The 14,747-nt window shown below is 33.6% G+C and overlaps 1 protein-coding gene across 1 annotated transcript; it reads right to left on the minus strand.

The window, feature by feature from the left end:
* Nucleotides 1-2,845: 2,845 nt before the first annotated feature.
* LOC120200611 (clathrin heavy chain 1) lies at nucleotides 2,846-13,057 on the minus strand. Its single transcript, XM_039201412.1, has 30 exons — nucleotides 12,828-13,057; nucleotides 12,409-12,613; nucleotides 11,661-11,749; nucleotides 11,432-11,510; nucleotides 11,164-11,291; nucleotides 10,661-10,759; nucleotides 10,461-10,569; nucleotides 9,977-10,056; nucleotides 9,655-9,882; nucleotides 9,504-9,569; nucleotides 8,912-9,028; nucleotides 8,624-8,821; nucleotides 8,419-8,535; nucleotides 8,201-8,260; nucleotides 7,821-7,907; nucleotides 7,641-7,724; nucleotides 7,426-7,560; nucleotides 7,267-7,329; nucleotides 7,082-7,186; nucleotides 6,900-7,012; nucleotides 6,551-6,803; nucleotides 6,317-6,453; nucleotides 5,960-6,238; nucleotides 4,863-5,865; nucleotides 4,230-4,715; nucleotides 3,957-4,127; nucleotides 3,694-3,879; nucleotides 3,347-3,469; nucleotides 3,143-3,253; nucleotides 2,846-3,004 (listed from the first exon to the last, which is right to left on the minus strand). Exons 1-30 carry the CDS (start codon nucleotides 12,870-12,872, stop codon nucleotides 2,846-2,848), a joined length of 5,115 nt encoding a protein of 1,704 aa, XP_039057343.1. The 5' UTR covers nucleotides 12,873-13,057.
* Nucleotides 13,058-14,747: the final 1,690 nt, after the last annotated feature.

Genomic DNA, 14,747 nt, shown 5'->3' on the forward strand with positions numbered 1-14,747 from the left:
AAGAATCACCTTCTTGGAATCATTGAATTTTTGCCTTCTGCATCTAAAAATAAGACTCATAATTTTTCCGATTATCAAATCATAACATTTTAATGTCATTAAACCTATGTAATGTTGAGAAAAATCCGATAATTTTAAAGTTTTGAATGAGAAATTGATCCAAACGTTGTTGAGGAAATTGTGGAATCAATTGTTGGTTTGTACATGTGCCACGATGTAGGTAATGTGAATGTCCGCATCGAGTTTGCTCTTTGTAGGCTTGCAGATATTTTAACCTAAATGTGAAATATTTTTCTCTCAAATAGACCATATCTTTTCAAAATTTATTTTGAAACTAAAATGATAAGTATTAAAAGGTTACTTTAATCAAAACAATAATTTTGAAAAATAATTGATGCATGATTCTCATTAATGCTTCATTAGGTCAAAAATTTCTAATTGTTAACAATGTGAAATTCCTATAAATAGCCTGTAAACCTATTAGGCTAAATATAATTCAAAATAATTCTTTTCTCTAGTTTTTCGGTGATAGACGAATGTAAGAATTCCTATAACATACCTTTAATTTTACTACAACATTTGAATGGTCAATAATTATCAAATAATGATTATATAAAAATAATTTTCTTGGTATGCCATTTTGTAATGTCATCACTTTTGTACATGTGGTACTATCATATCGCATGATGTCATATAAAATTGTCACGTCATCTCAAGATATCGACTAGCTTTATTCATCTAGGAATGAATTATTTTGACCTAAAATGAAATGTTAAGAATTAAAGTACTCTAACAAAAATAGAGATTAAAGTGACTATTCAGTCAAACGTTAAAGACATTTTTTGATATTATGCGTAAATGATTTACGGTAGGTGAGCTTTCATCTTAGTCGTCAATGTAAATTAATCTGAATTGTTAATTGTAAGGTGACTCAATTATAAATACAAATCTTTACCATCTAATTTATATCATCTATTATTTCCAAATACTAAGCATTTACTCTAGAATCCTTTTGTTTTTCTTGACTTTAGGGTCTCTCTTAGTGATCTTGGTGTCTCTCTTTGATGTTTAACTCAAGTTCTTATCTAAGCTTTCAGTGCTTAGTCAAGTAGTTTTGCATATTAACTTGGATGATAGACTTAAATTTCATCGTTTAAGTTCGTGTATTTTAATCTTGTGACACCAAGTTTAAGATTATGTTATTTATCAATACAATCGTATCGTCTTCCAACTCAATCATATTAAATCTAGTTAAATCTAACTTAAATATAATCATAGTCCAATTTTACTTTTCACCACATTCTTCTATTATAAGTTTAGTCTTTTGTTGCTTGTTGTTTGTAAATCTCTGTGACAAGAAATGAACTTAAATTTTTGTTAACTAAATCATAGACTCGTTTTCTTTATAAGTAGGTTTTATTTTAACCCAAGACAAAAAATCAAAACAAACTATCCTAAAGTTTAGTAGCAGTTATACAAAGATAACAATTCAATAATTTATTTACCATATAAATTACTATAAACCTAACTTTATTAATTATAATAAATTTACTTACTTACAATGTTTCCTTCGATTTTTATCAGCAATTTTCACGTAAAACTCAATTGAAAATAAATTTATAACTTTGCTTCAAAATCATATCTTCCGTCGATGATCTTTTTGACAAACCAACAAAATTACTTTGTGTCACCATTGTTGTGATGAGAGAATAAATTTTGTGTCAGATCATTGATTAAGAATCTCCAACTGGATTCATTATTTATTTTTATAGTATTAACCAATATTTCATTGAAAATTTGTAATAGATCTGGAACAGAGTTAACTTTTCGATGTATCATCATCTTGACATCCTCAAAATATCAAATGGTACGATGAAATACGCCTACAAAACTTTATAGTCGATGCAAGATAAATGGTTAAAATTTTTCTTTGAAAACATGATTTTTTTTTTTACAGTTTTGTTGGAAAAAAGGTTGGAGTGTAAGAAGAAAACACGGTAAATTCTAGGAAAATTATGTTTATTTCGAAGTTTGTTTAGAAGGAATATGGAATAGAACTAGAATTCTAAGAAAAATGGTAGTTTTTGAAGAGAAATAAAATTATTTTAGAATTTTCTTTTAAAATTAAGATAACTTAAAAAAGGTATAATTGGTCTTCGATTCTCGCAGTAGATCTTATATTAATAAATCATTAATTTATGTAAAATTAAAGGAATATTAATATTATCAAAGTTTAACATGGCATTATTATTAGAATACAATGTTTGATTTATTGTTATTTGTTATTATATTATATTCCCAATTTTTTAGTTTCTTTTTTCTTTCTTGTTTGGAAAATTGCTTAAACTGCATAGTTGGACGGACTTTGGACCCTCCATTTTTTTAGTTAACTACTTCTTAAGCTTCCATTAGTATTGAAATAGATAAATTAAACCCCATTTTCTATTTGTTGGTTTAAATGTCCTGTCATGGAATTAGGCAAATCAACACATTTTATCAGTTTAAATACTAATTAGATGCTATCATGGGATTAAACAAATTGTGTTTTAAATCTTTTTTTGTTTAAATACTACGACAAATAATGCAATAAAACCCTTACCCATCTCCTAATCACCCAAAAAATGCCTTTGCTACACCAAAAAGGAATATACCACCACACCACTTGAAACCACAAAAAATAGCAACGGTTCCATAATAATAATAATAACAACTCGGAGTCCAGGCCTGATAAAATGCTCGCTAATGGAACCACGATTCTTTTTCCCTCGGAGCAGTAAACATGGATTGGATCACTCACTTGGTTTGGCTACACAAAAACCTTCATCTGGCACAAACCTGTTACGACTTAATAGCTTCCCATTGGTGGCATGCCATAAGGCGGCATTGGAGGCATTCCCATTCCTCCCATCGAGGACGACGGTGGTGGTGGTGGAGCAAAACCTCCTCCCATGCCTGGCATTGGTGGTGCGGGTAAGGCTAGAGGTAGCAACTGAGCGTACATGTTCTGAAATTGAAAAATGGACATTTCATATTATCGTTGAACTCATCAAAGATGTTGCTAATCTAATGAAGGGTAGTTATAAATATTTTTTCGATATAACGGAGTTGTCATTTCGACATTCCAAGTTGATATAATCCATACCTGTTGTGCAATCACTTCCTTCTCTTCTTTCTCTTTAGCCTTTACTTCCTTTTGAGCCTCGATCTTATCCTTGATAAGTTCATCAACTTTGCCAGTATATTCGCGGATAAACTGGAAAAAATAGACTCGTAAAAATTAATTCAAAACCAAAAAGAGTGTAAACGAGAAGGAACACAAGATCGAAGAAAGCATCAAAGCAATCACCTGCAACAGATATGGAAAGGCAAAGTCGATCATATTGTGAATCCAGGCTAGCTCAAGAACAACATCTGCTCGAATCAAGTCGTAACAAACAAAGAGGCACGATGCAAAGCATTCCTTCTTGCCCTGGAAAATGAACACGATATAGAAATTATGTCCAATTCAAAAGAAAACAACAATATGGCAATAGAAGAATCACCATAGCGCAATAGGAAAGCCTCTGTTAAGAACTTCAACAAATCTGATTTAAGACTTATACCATCACCCAAAGAGTAACAGAGCAAACTCATGTTATTAGGTCTACTGGACCGAGAAGGCCTAATGCCATACATAGGAATGAGTTTGAGCACCTGTTCAATGAAGTAAACAAGTAGCTCCTCGGCAAGTTCACGGTCACCAGACTGTGAAGCTGTTTCCATTGCATCTTTGTAATGGTCGTCTTTCTTTGATAAGGCAATGGATTGCTTCCATCTGCCTGCCTTCTTGTAAATGTATGCTGCAACTCGCCTCATCTCAAGAAGCTCATGTTTCTCGATCTAACCGATCAATTTGGAAACAGAATCAGAAACTAACCTAACAGGAAACAAAAAAAAAAGTAAGATCAGTACGTTACCTTCTGTGCAAGGCCAATCTGATCAAAATTATCATGCAAGTCAATAGATTCTCTCAATCTATCATAATCTTCTTCTTCCACATAAATCTCATTCAAAGCCTCGTTTACTGCCGCCACATTGTTGCTTTGAACAGCAACCATGTAGGGCTTCACAAGTCGTAGATGACCAGCCTGAAATTCCAGGAAACATTCGTCAACCCAAAATGAATTAAAATCAAACTAAAGTCAATACTATTGTTTTTCAAAATAGATAATTTTCGGCCAAAATTGAACCTTTCTCATAATATCAATAACGCGAGTGTGATCCACACGAAGTGCAAGCACATTCAGCATATCATTTATGAGGTCAGGGTGTTCTTGCAAGTAGAAGTGGACAGCCTTGTAATAAAGTTCAACACTAGCAACTTTGACAATAATATCTTTGAACTGCATATGATCCCATGCTTCAGGAGAGTGGTTCATCACAGTAGTTGCAGCATTATCAAACTCATCGTATTGGATGTATAAGTACGTAAGTTCCTTCCAATGCTGCTGTTCATCACAAGCTCTTATCAGCTTGGGAATATTCAGACGAGTAGAGAACAATTTAATGTGCTCCATAAGCTTCTCTGGACGATATCTGGCATACAGAACTCCCAACTCAGTAAAGATCCCCATATGTGCACGTTCAAGTCCTAAGCCACTCTCCATGAGAGAGATTAGCTCATTGAAGCATCCTCTGTTCTGATAGTACTCACTGACTTCTTCTAAATCATCCACCTAAAAAACCAACACACACAATGGTCAAAATAATCATGGACAAATGGTCTCCAATACACAACATAAGAAATAGGGAACTGAACATGCAAACATATCATCTACTTCATTGTTCCTAAAACTTATAATTCATCATGAAAGTAAACTCACCTGTACTATGATGTTAAGACCACATATCTGTGCCAATCGGAATTCCTCCGCATCAACACACGCAAAGCAAACCTCCTTCCATGTCTTTGCACTGTTTGCTTTTCGTGCTGCATCGACAGCACCTTGGAATTGTTTAAGTCTCACCAATGTAACAGCCAATTTGGCCCAGTTAGATATAAATGCAAATATTATTTTTGCAGCTTCATAAAGAGCTTCATCAAACAAGCGGTCACCAACATTTTGAAGATTAGCAACATTTGGCATGAGAATAAATTCTTCTATTTCACCAAGTCTATCAATCTTTGCATAGGCATAAATAAGTTCACTGTCCACCTTGGGTTCCTTGACCTTCTGCCTAACCATCAGAAGATACCTCACCAAATCATGGTAGACATCAGCATCCTCAGAAGCTCGGATAACATCAAGGAATTGAGTAGCATCATCGGCGCGAATAAATGATTCAATTGCATCGCTCACCAGCCCCTCCCTCAGTTGTGCCTTTGCAACCTGACTCCAAACAGCATCTTCTTCAACTCTGAATGCAAATTCAACGGCCCGATCAATGCTTCTAATATTATCCAATAATACATTGACAGCCTGAACATTTAAGTTGAACTTTTTGAAGATTGCGAAGGCTTCTTCATACAGTTGGGCTTCAACAGCCACTTCTCCAACTGCAGGTCCATCAAAATTATCTAACCTATTGATATAATCCATAACTCTAGATGGATCTGCCTTAATAGCTGTCAAAATAAGTAGATTTTGCAGATTGAAGTTCCCACTGAATGCAGAGTTTTGGAGTACAATCTTCTCAAGAAGCTCAATCAGCTCATGCGGCAGGTCAGCTGTCATGAAAGCTTTAACAGCTGCAGAGACTTGTTCAGGACTCTTGCTTTCTGGCAAAGCAGTCGATACAACCTGATCAATTAGCTGCCTTCTATATTCATTCTCAGGATTTAGAACCTTCTCCCAAAGATCACCATCCATCCTTTCAACAACATACCTGTGATCAAAGGATGATAGACAGATAAGCCACTTTAAAAACAAAGATCGAAAACATTATCAATTTATCATAAATAAATTAAATAACTACATACCTAGCCTGCAATTTAAACAAGGAGTTCTTATTTGTGACATTTATAAGTTCTTCGTCACATTGGCCTCTTCTGTAAGCCACAACTGCCAGGGTGGGATCACGCTTCTCACAGTACTTACCAACAACCCGAGAATCATAGTAAGGGTTGGTTGTGAGGAAGTGCTCTGGATTGTTATTGCTATCAATGATAATTTTACCCAGAGCATTGTGGACGTGCACATCTTGGCTTCCCTCACTCACAAGATGCTCCAAGAACTGTGTTAGTAAACGAAGTCGATTTCTGGAAATCACAAGCCGAAAAATGAGAATCGCATATTAATGATGGAAGGAAACAAAGACAATAACAGTGGATGGGTACCTCTTCTCACATTCCTCCACAAGGGGCTCAACTGGAAGCAAAGAACGGACAGAGAGAATGAGACCCTTTATAAAGTCTTCAGGACATTCATCATCTAGCAACTGCCCCACTACCAAAGGAGCATTCGCTGGGTTCACCTATCAACAGAAGCAAACAAGTTCTCAATTACTTAAAGAGTCTAAATTAAGATCATCCCGTCTGCCAGTAAATAAATAAGGCAGAAATATCACAAACCTTCTGAACATAACCTTCAATGTAACGGAGCATGTTATTTGTGTAGAGGTAGTGAGTGAGATCCGGAACAAACCCAAATCGATCACAAACATTAATCAATGGCCTAGCATCCGGAAGTTTGGCCTCCATCAAGAAGTTTTTCGTCTTTTCAGCATCATAAAAGTTTGATTCCCTGGTCACACGCTCAACCTCCTTTATTTGTCCAGTTTTAGCAGCAGCCTCAATGTACTTAAAGTGTATATCAGGGTCCTCACTGTCCCATAATCAGAAATAAACATCTTAGCGAGTTAAAAAATCACTGTCCTCTGAGTCATCAAACAAAGGAAATCGAGTTTATTGTGTAACTTACCTTGAGCTCAAATAAGAGCCCAAGAAAAAGTACAATCCTTCATATGACTTGAACTGCTCAAAAAGTTTTATGCAAGCATCAACACCCAACTGTTCACAATACTCCTTTGCAACCTGCACAGACAAAACTTAGCCTTTTGTGTTTTATAAAGAATTAGCATGCAATCAGGCAACATCCTTTACCTGCACAATTATTTGAAGGTTTCCTCTAAGATTAACTAGCAGAAGGTCCTTCATGCACTCCAAAGCCCATTCACGTGAGAGAGTACCAAAAAATTCAACAAGTGACTGAAACAGAAGTATTATTAAAAATATGTCAGGAGCTTCTACACTAATTTTACCCAGAGATAAAGATAGTGAACATGCACCTGTGGCTCAATAGCATGTGTATTCACGATCACACGTTTAATATCTGGAAGCTCAGTGTAATGCTGCAGAAGAGGCATTACATTTAATCAAGGATATAGAATTCGTTCAGTGCAGAAAATCAGACACAATACAACAAGTGTTAATTTTAACAAGATTACCTGCAGAGCTCGTACATACAGACCAGCTTTCTCGCAAAGTTGTGCAATTCGGGGACGATCATAATGACTGAACATCCCATTGGCTAAAATGGCATCAGCAACATTTGGGAAAGTTACAAGATTGATTTCCAAGACCTGCAGATAAAAGAATGTTAATAAAATAAGTATATTATTAAAAAATTAGATTAGCTGAACCAGCATTTTAAAGAAATAACCTTCGTTTGAAGAAAAGCATGCTCTGGCAGATTTGGTTTCAAAACATCTAATAGAAATGCAGTAGCTTCACGTATCAAGTTCCTCTGAAAATAGAAGGTAGAAATTCAAAGAAAACAATCTCATATATTTGACAGGAAAAGTGATGTTATTTTTTACAAACAATTCCACAAGCAGCAAACCTGAAGAAAAAGATCAGTAATGGTGTTGTAATCAACTGGACAGCCACCCTCCATTTGAGACATCATCAATGCAAAATTAACAGCTCCCTGCAATTAAAACAATTGCTAACTCATCCCAACCCAAAAGGTAGTTTTCTACTTGAAATTACACAGATCTGACCCCATCAAAAAGGCCATAATAATAACATCTATAGGTAGGCAAACAATAAAAATGCTTTTAATCTAACCAGAAATCATAATATTCAGAAACAGTGACATAATACCTAATAGGTTTTGAGGAAGGGATTTAACACATTTGAAAATATCTATCCATTAATCATATGATTTTACATGTTCTTAACGCCTCCAAACACTAAAGACCACAGGAAATGGAAACAAACCTGTGGATCTGTACGAAGAATTGTTTGCAGAAGGAACAGGTAGTCAGGAGTGTATCCAACCTGAGGAAACAATTCAGTTGGGAATATTGATGCATGCATTCACTAAAATGTAAAGAACAAGTGGGGAAAATACTCCCCCACTTGATAGGCATTAAAAAGGGAGGTCGGAGAGCATCACAATAGAAAATGCCAACGCAGAAAATCAAGGTAGCAGTCACCTGTTTTGAGTAAATCAAGATCTTGTCGAACTCCCTACGTTCAGCAAAAGCTGCAACAACTTTTGGGGTTGCCCTAGCTTTAATATATATTTTCAGGGCAAGATCATTATCCACAGTCTACAACAGAAGCAAAGTGTTAATTTAGAAAATGGCAAAAGAAAAACTCACAAATCAGACTCAATATTTTAGTGGGTATAGATCAAACCTTCACAAGGTCTCCCAGTTCTTCACTGCATTCCAATTTATCCTCAGCCAACCAATTCTCCAGAAGATTCTTCTTGTTTTGATTTACCACAAGCCGAGATAACTCCAATGATTCAAATGCATTAAGCTTCCCTTTTGTTAAAAGTGTACCAAAGTACTGCAATAGTGGTGGAGTCTGCCCAGCTTGCACAGGAACACTCTGCAAATACGGGTAAATGATTCTTCTTTAGATAAAATCGTCACAACACTGAAACAAGTATCTACATGATTAAGAAAGAAAAAATGAGACCTGAAACTTGGCAACTGTATCAGGAGTGCGAAGGATCCCTTGTGGAGACTCTGCAGCAAGCTCAGCAGCTTCTTTATACTTGGTCTGTGCAAATAATTCTTGAAAACGTTGGACAACCTGAGATATCAACAATCAGAGTCAACATCAAAGAACAAAATCATCTAGAACAATGATCAAAATTAATTTAACAGATAAATTGAATATCTTATATAGACATTACTGTTGACAAAGATGCAGCATCACTAAATCTAATCATGCAATAAGAAAACAAACAAACAAATTGGGTACTAAAGTGGATCAAGACAAAAGACTTCATGTTTCCAATCTCAAAATAGCAGAAAGATTTTTAACGAGGCCTTCTATTCTTATAAAAAAAATAGCAGAAAGATTGAAGACATCACATCCATAAAGAAAGTTGTCACAAAAGTATCCCTCCCGGTTAATATAGGTTATTTCTTCTGGATATTAATGTCTGACTGCCAGACATTTGATAACCAAAATTTGATAACATCATGCTCTTCTCCCTTGATTATAATCTTGATGCAACATTCACAAACCAAGGACCAGAAAATGTACAAATCAATCCACTCACCAAGTTCTCTGCACCAGGAAGGTTTCCCCTTTTAGCGAGATTTACAGCAAGCTCCAAATTGTTCAACTGAAATAGAAAACCAAATGATGTCATTTGACACCGTGTCTCATTTTAGTGAAACCAGAAAACAAAATGAGGCACAAAAACATACTTGGCCGCTAACAAATGGTATTATTGTTGCTTCATTTACAGTAGCCAGCAACACCTGACCTCGCCTGTTGATGGCATAAAACCCTCCGACTGCAGAAGCTTCAGAGGTTAAAAATATTGGGTCTGGACTGATTCTATTTCTGTATACAGCAGTCGCCGTCTCTAGATCATAAACAAACAGCAGCCCTAGTTTGGTGATAACATAAATCAAACTATATATGTGTGATATCTGCACATCAACAGAAACTTATATCATTTTTACTTATTTAGTACAAATAATCAATTGGCAAATAATATATACAAAATCCTGGATCTTATGCTACCTGCATTGCGACTGGAAAGTCATCTTGAAAATCTGGTGGAAAGAATAGATCTGCCTGTTTCTTTGAAAACGACGGCTTACCTATAAATATAAACATTTTATTAGAAGATTGGAAATATGACTAAAGGACACATGACAGAACATTATGGCTACTATGTTGATTTTGAGAATGGTTAATGTGTAACCAATCCTTAAACACGAAAGCATTAAAAAATCTAACTAAGAATATTCTTGATCAGGATTGATAGCTAAATATAGATACAAAATTCAATTTTTGGGACCTTACAAATATTACAGAGTAGTGACCCAACTTAACTTGCCAGAATTCGAAGCATACTCTAATTGGACTTTATATTTTTCCATCACTAGAAAGGATAATGGAAAATCCTTTTACTTCTTTTAGTATTCATTTAAATATACTATCAGTTTACCCTCGTATCTGACAAGGAGAAGGCAAGTTGCAACACAAAGAATAGCAAACTGACCTGGCTGGGCACCCAGCTCAATTACATGCAACTTAGATGTAATCTGGCCAGCATTAAAACTCTTGGTTGCAAATGAAATAAGAATAGAAGGATTCTCATTTCCTGGAACCTGCTCAGCAGAACAAAGTATACAGGATAAGCTGACTATCCGATCAGCATCTGTAGTGTGTTCTGAAATAATGTACAAGAAAGCCCTTTACCTTAAATTGTGCAAATGAAGCAGCATGTGCTTCGAGAGCTTGGCTGCGCTGCTGATCAACAGAGAAAAGTTGCATGTTCCCCTTAACCAATTGTGGCCTCTAAATGAAACAATACACATAAATCAAAATCTGAACTTTATAGTGGCAGCAGAGGTAGTTTTCAGAAGATAGAACTTATAACTAATAATGACTATGCAAGGAAAAATAATATTTCCAAAAGTAGAGTGATGGGAGGGTAAGGAAAAGAAAACTAAAATGGGAGTATCAAGGATGCAAACCCAAAATGATACCACAAGAGACAAAAGAAATTAATTCACAGAGCTCACTACAGCAGTTTGAACCATAGGAAAAATAACAGCCATAACAACCTGGCTTAGGGAAATATCATGTATATAATACTTCAAAAGCTCTTTATTCTTGCATACTACAAGATCTAATTGACATTTCTCAATTTTCAAATTCCCAAAACTTATAAATGAGGCATTAATACAGCAACCACATACCTCAGGTGCACCAGGGGCAATTCCAATCAAAACCAACCACTTCTCTGAAGGATCACATTTATAGTTTATTATCTGATTGTTCGCTAAATTAGCTGTCCTCTCAAACATCTTAAGAGGCTCAGAATCACCTGCCAGGAGTAGGATGCAATGAGGCACATAACACCAAAACAATTTACACAGTAGATAACACTCTAAATATATACAATTTTAGAACTGCATAAAGCACAGCTGTCTGTGATACTAAATGGTTAACATAATAACATCTAACCTTCAATTGACCAATGATACACGGAGGTCTGTGTGACCAGGCCAAGCATTTTCGGGCTAATCCATTTCCAAAATACAACCTGGGCATGAACCAACAACAGTTTGCTAAGCTCATGCAATCAAGTTCACTATCAACTATCATTGAGGAACAATGAATGTTGAGAGAAATTAACAGAAAATGGAACCATAACAAGAAAAATTAAAAAAATAAAACAGCAGATTTGTTTCACCTGTTCAGGCATCTGATGTGATTTCATTTTTGCTTTCATCTCTATGTTAAATATTTGCAAGTGATCTTGAAATGTTCCCGGTAGTTGAGCTATAAAAGCAATGTCAAAGCAAATGAGTATAAAGCAATTGAGAAAGAGAAAAATCAAAGGACAAAAAATGAAAGATATTGCACTTTTTCTCCTATTAAAAGTACTATCTTTACAAGTATGCCAAGCACATCATGACTAGCATTTCAAGCATATTTTTCTTATCTTATTGGACAGAAATTTGTAGTAGGAAGAAACTAAAATTCACTTATCACTACTAAGTGCTAAGTTGATAGCTAGCTGTTATGGAAAAACTAAAACAAAAAGTTGAGCAAATGCAGAAACCCAAGCAATATATACAGAAAACAGTGAGTAAAAAAATTACCAACTAAAAAAACTGTAGTAACACCAGGATGCCATAAACAGGGTGTTACAGCTTATCATATTCATTTGTTCATTTTAGAAATCAAAAGGCAAGTAGCTAGTCAACAACCAAAAGGAGTCTTTAAGTATAATTTTGAACAAGTTCCCATTACGGGGAAAAAAACACTACTACACAACTTGACTCTTGAACAAACAACATAAGGAAAAAGTTCAACAAGATAGACACAGAACAGAAATATTTGATACAAATCCTTCCAATAAATAATCAATTAAAATATAAAGTTCACATGATCCAATAAAACTAACTAAACTTCTGCTGATAGTTAAGATAATCAACCTTTCAAAGCGAGGATTCTAGAATTCGGATTCATAAGAGCAGAGTCTGCCGTAATAGGCCGTCTCAGCGGCTGCATTGGCATGCTCATATCAACGATCACAACACTATTCTGTGGCGCCGTTTCTCTCACACAAATATATTTTTCAGATTCCATAGTTACATTCGTGAATGTGATAAATTGAGGACTAATGCCAATGCTCGGCAACTGCAAACAAAACGATATCGTCTCAGATCACTCAAAGTCTTCACTATTTCAGAACGAAAACAGAAAGTTCCATACAGATCTAAGCTTGTTTTACAAATATTAGGCCAAACAAGGCTTAAACAAGAATTCGTTTAGCTTAACCTGAAATTGAAATGCATTCGCTATGAAAACCAATTGAATTGAAACAAAGAGTGAGTGAAACGAGAAGACATACAGTCAAGACCTCCTTCATGGAGATGGGAGCGTTGGCGGCCGCCATGGTGGTTCAGATCGACTGTTGAAGATTCACAAATCAGAAGCAGATCTTACGGCTGAGATCGAATCTTTTAAAACTGAAAGTCGAAATGGAACACTGAGAAAGAAACGAGAAAGAATAAGCCTATGCTAAAGAGATCTGATTCAGAGATTAAAAACAGTTGAAAAATCTTGGAGATCGAATTTTGTTGAAGAAATGGGAGAGAGAGAGAGAGAGAGAGAACATTATTATAAGGCAATCGATAAAAACAAATGTTTTTTTTTAAGAAAAATGAAAATCAAAGTAGAAACTAGAAAGTATGCGTCAAAAATGATTCGGGTAAAAATGATTTGACCCAAATTAAATATATTTTTAGAATCAGTTTGACGCAGCTTTGAAAAGTAATTTTTCAAGGTGTTATAAAAATAAAATTCTTAAATGTGTTATATAAAAATACATATTAAAATTTAATTGTTTGGAGTTATTGTTGGAAGTGAATTTAAAAAGATAAAATGTTCATTATAGAAATTATATTGTAAATTAAAAATATAATATTTAAATTATATTTACACTTATTAATAATATAATATATAAAATATATCAATTTAAACTATAATAAAAATATAAAAAATATTTTAAGATATCTCACTAATAATATTTTTATATATGAAATATTTTATTATGAAAAAATATATGATCAATACTTTTTAACATGTAGATATAAAATTATTATGAAATAATAATTTAAATACTTGTTTTGATGAAAAGAATATTACAAAAAATATTAGTAATTAAAATAAATTATTTTGTTAAGGATGTTAGTATTAAATTATTAAAATAAAATGTAAATACATAATTGAGTGGAGCCATGAATTATTAAAGGTAAAATTATAATTTGCTTCCAGAGTAAAGTTGAAACTAAAAAAGTTAAAAATCCTAACTTTTGCGATTGGTTTGAAATCATCGTTTCCACCATAATTTTTTTCATTTTTCACCCATTTGGCATAGATTTTGCGATCGAAACAGATTTTTCTACGTAAAAGTGATTTTAGAAAGCCACGCCAAACTAAGTCTTAGTTGTATTCTAGTTTTTCAGAATTTTGTCCTAATTAATTTAGACTAATCTATATGTACATTTTATTTTGATTAGTGAGTTTCTCAACAAAGACATTTTACATATACAATAACGTAAACTTGAAATATATTTTAATGATGTCTAATTACTTATCACTTGAATCAACTCATTAATAATACTATTAATTTGATGTATTTTATATTTTTTATATTATTATCATTATATTATATTGGGTAACATTATCAATTTTCAACGCAATAAAAATGTTAAATAATCGTATAGTAAAAATAATAAAATTCAATCATTTATATTAAATTAAATAAGTAATAAATTCATACGCTAAATATATACTTTCTACTTATATTTGAAACCTCTAAGAATAATAATTATTCTCTTAATCATTAATTCGTTTAGTTAATGTTAATAAAATTTTGCTTTTATTATTGATAGTGATATTTATTTTTTTTGTATATATGACTTATTTATATTATTTGTATCTACTATTTTAGTTATTAGTTTGCATATGAATCAAACGATTTTAATGATTAATAGATTCGTTATCATCCCTTGAAGTCCCGAATTCAAACACTATGTATGCTAAAAGTACAAGTCTTCATTATCAAAGGGTTGAGGTCTTTAAACAGATAATCGATATTATATTGTACTCATCCCATATTTATAAAAAAAAATACATGTATAATAAGTGATATTTAACCAAAAATAAAATTATTTTTCATTTTATCCTTACCAATATTTGCTCATGATTTACATATAGGTACAGCAACCATTAATGGGCTAATTTAACCATCAATACACTTGAATGG

The sequence above is a fragment of the Hibiscus syriacus genome, unplaced genomic scaffold (assembly GCF_006381635.1).
Source record: "Hibiscus syriacus cultivar Baekdansim isolate YM2019G1 unplaced genomic scaffold, ASM638163v2 tig00006230_pilon, whole genome shotgun sequence".
NCBI lineage: Eukaryota > Viridiplantae > Streptophyta > Magnoliopsida > Malvales > Malvaceae > Hibiscus > Hibiscus syriacus.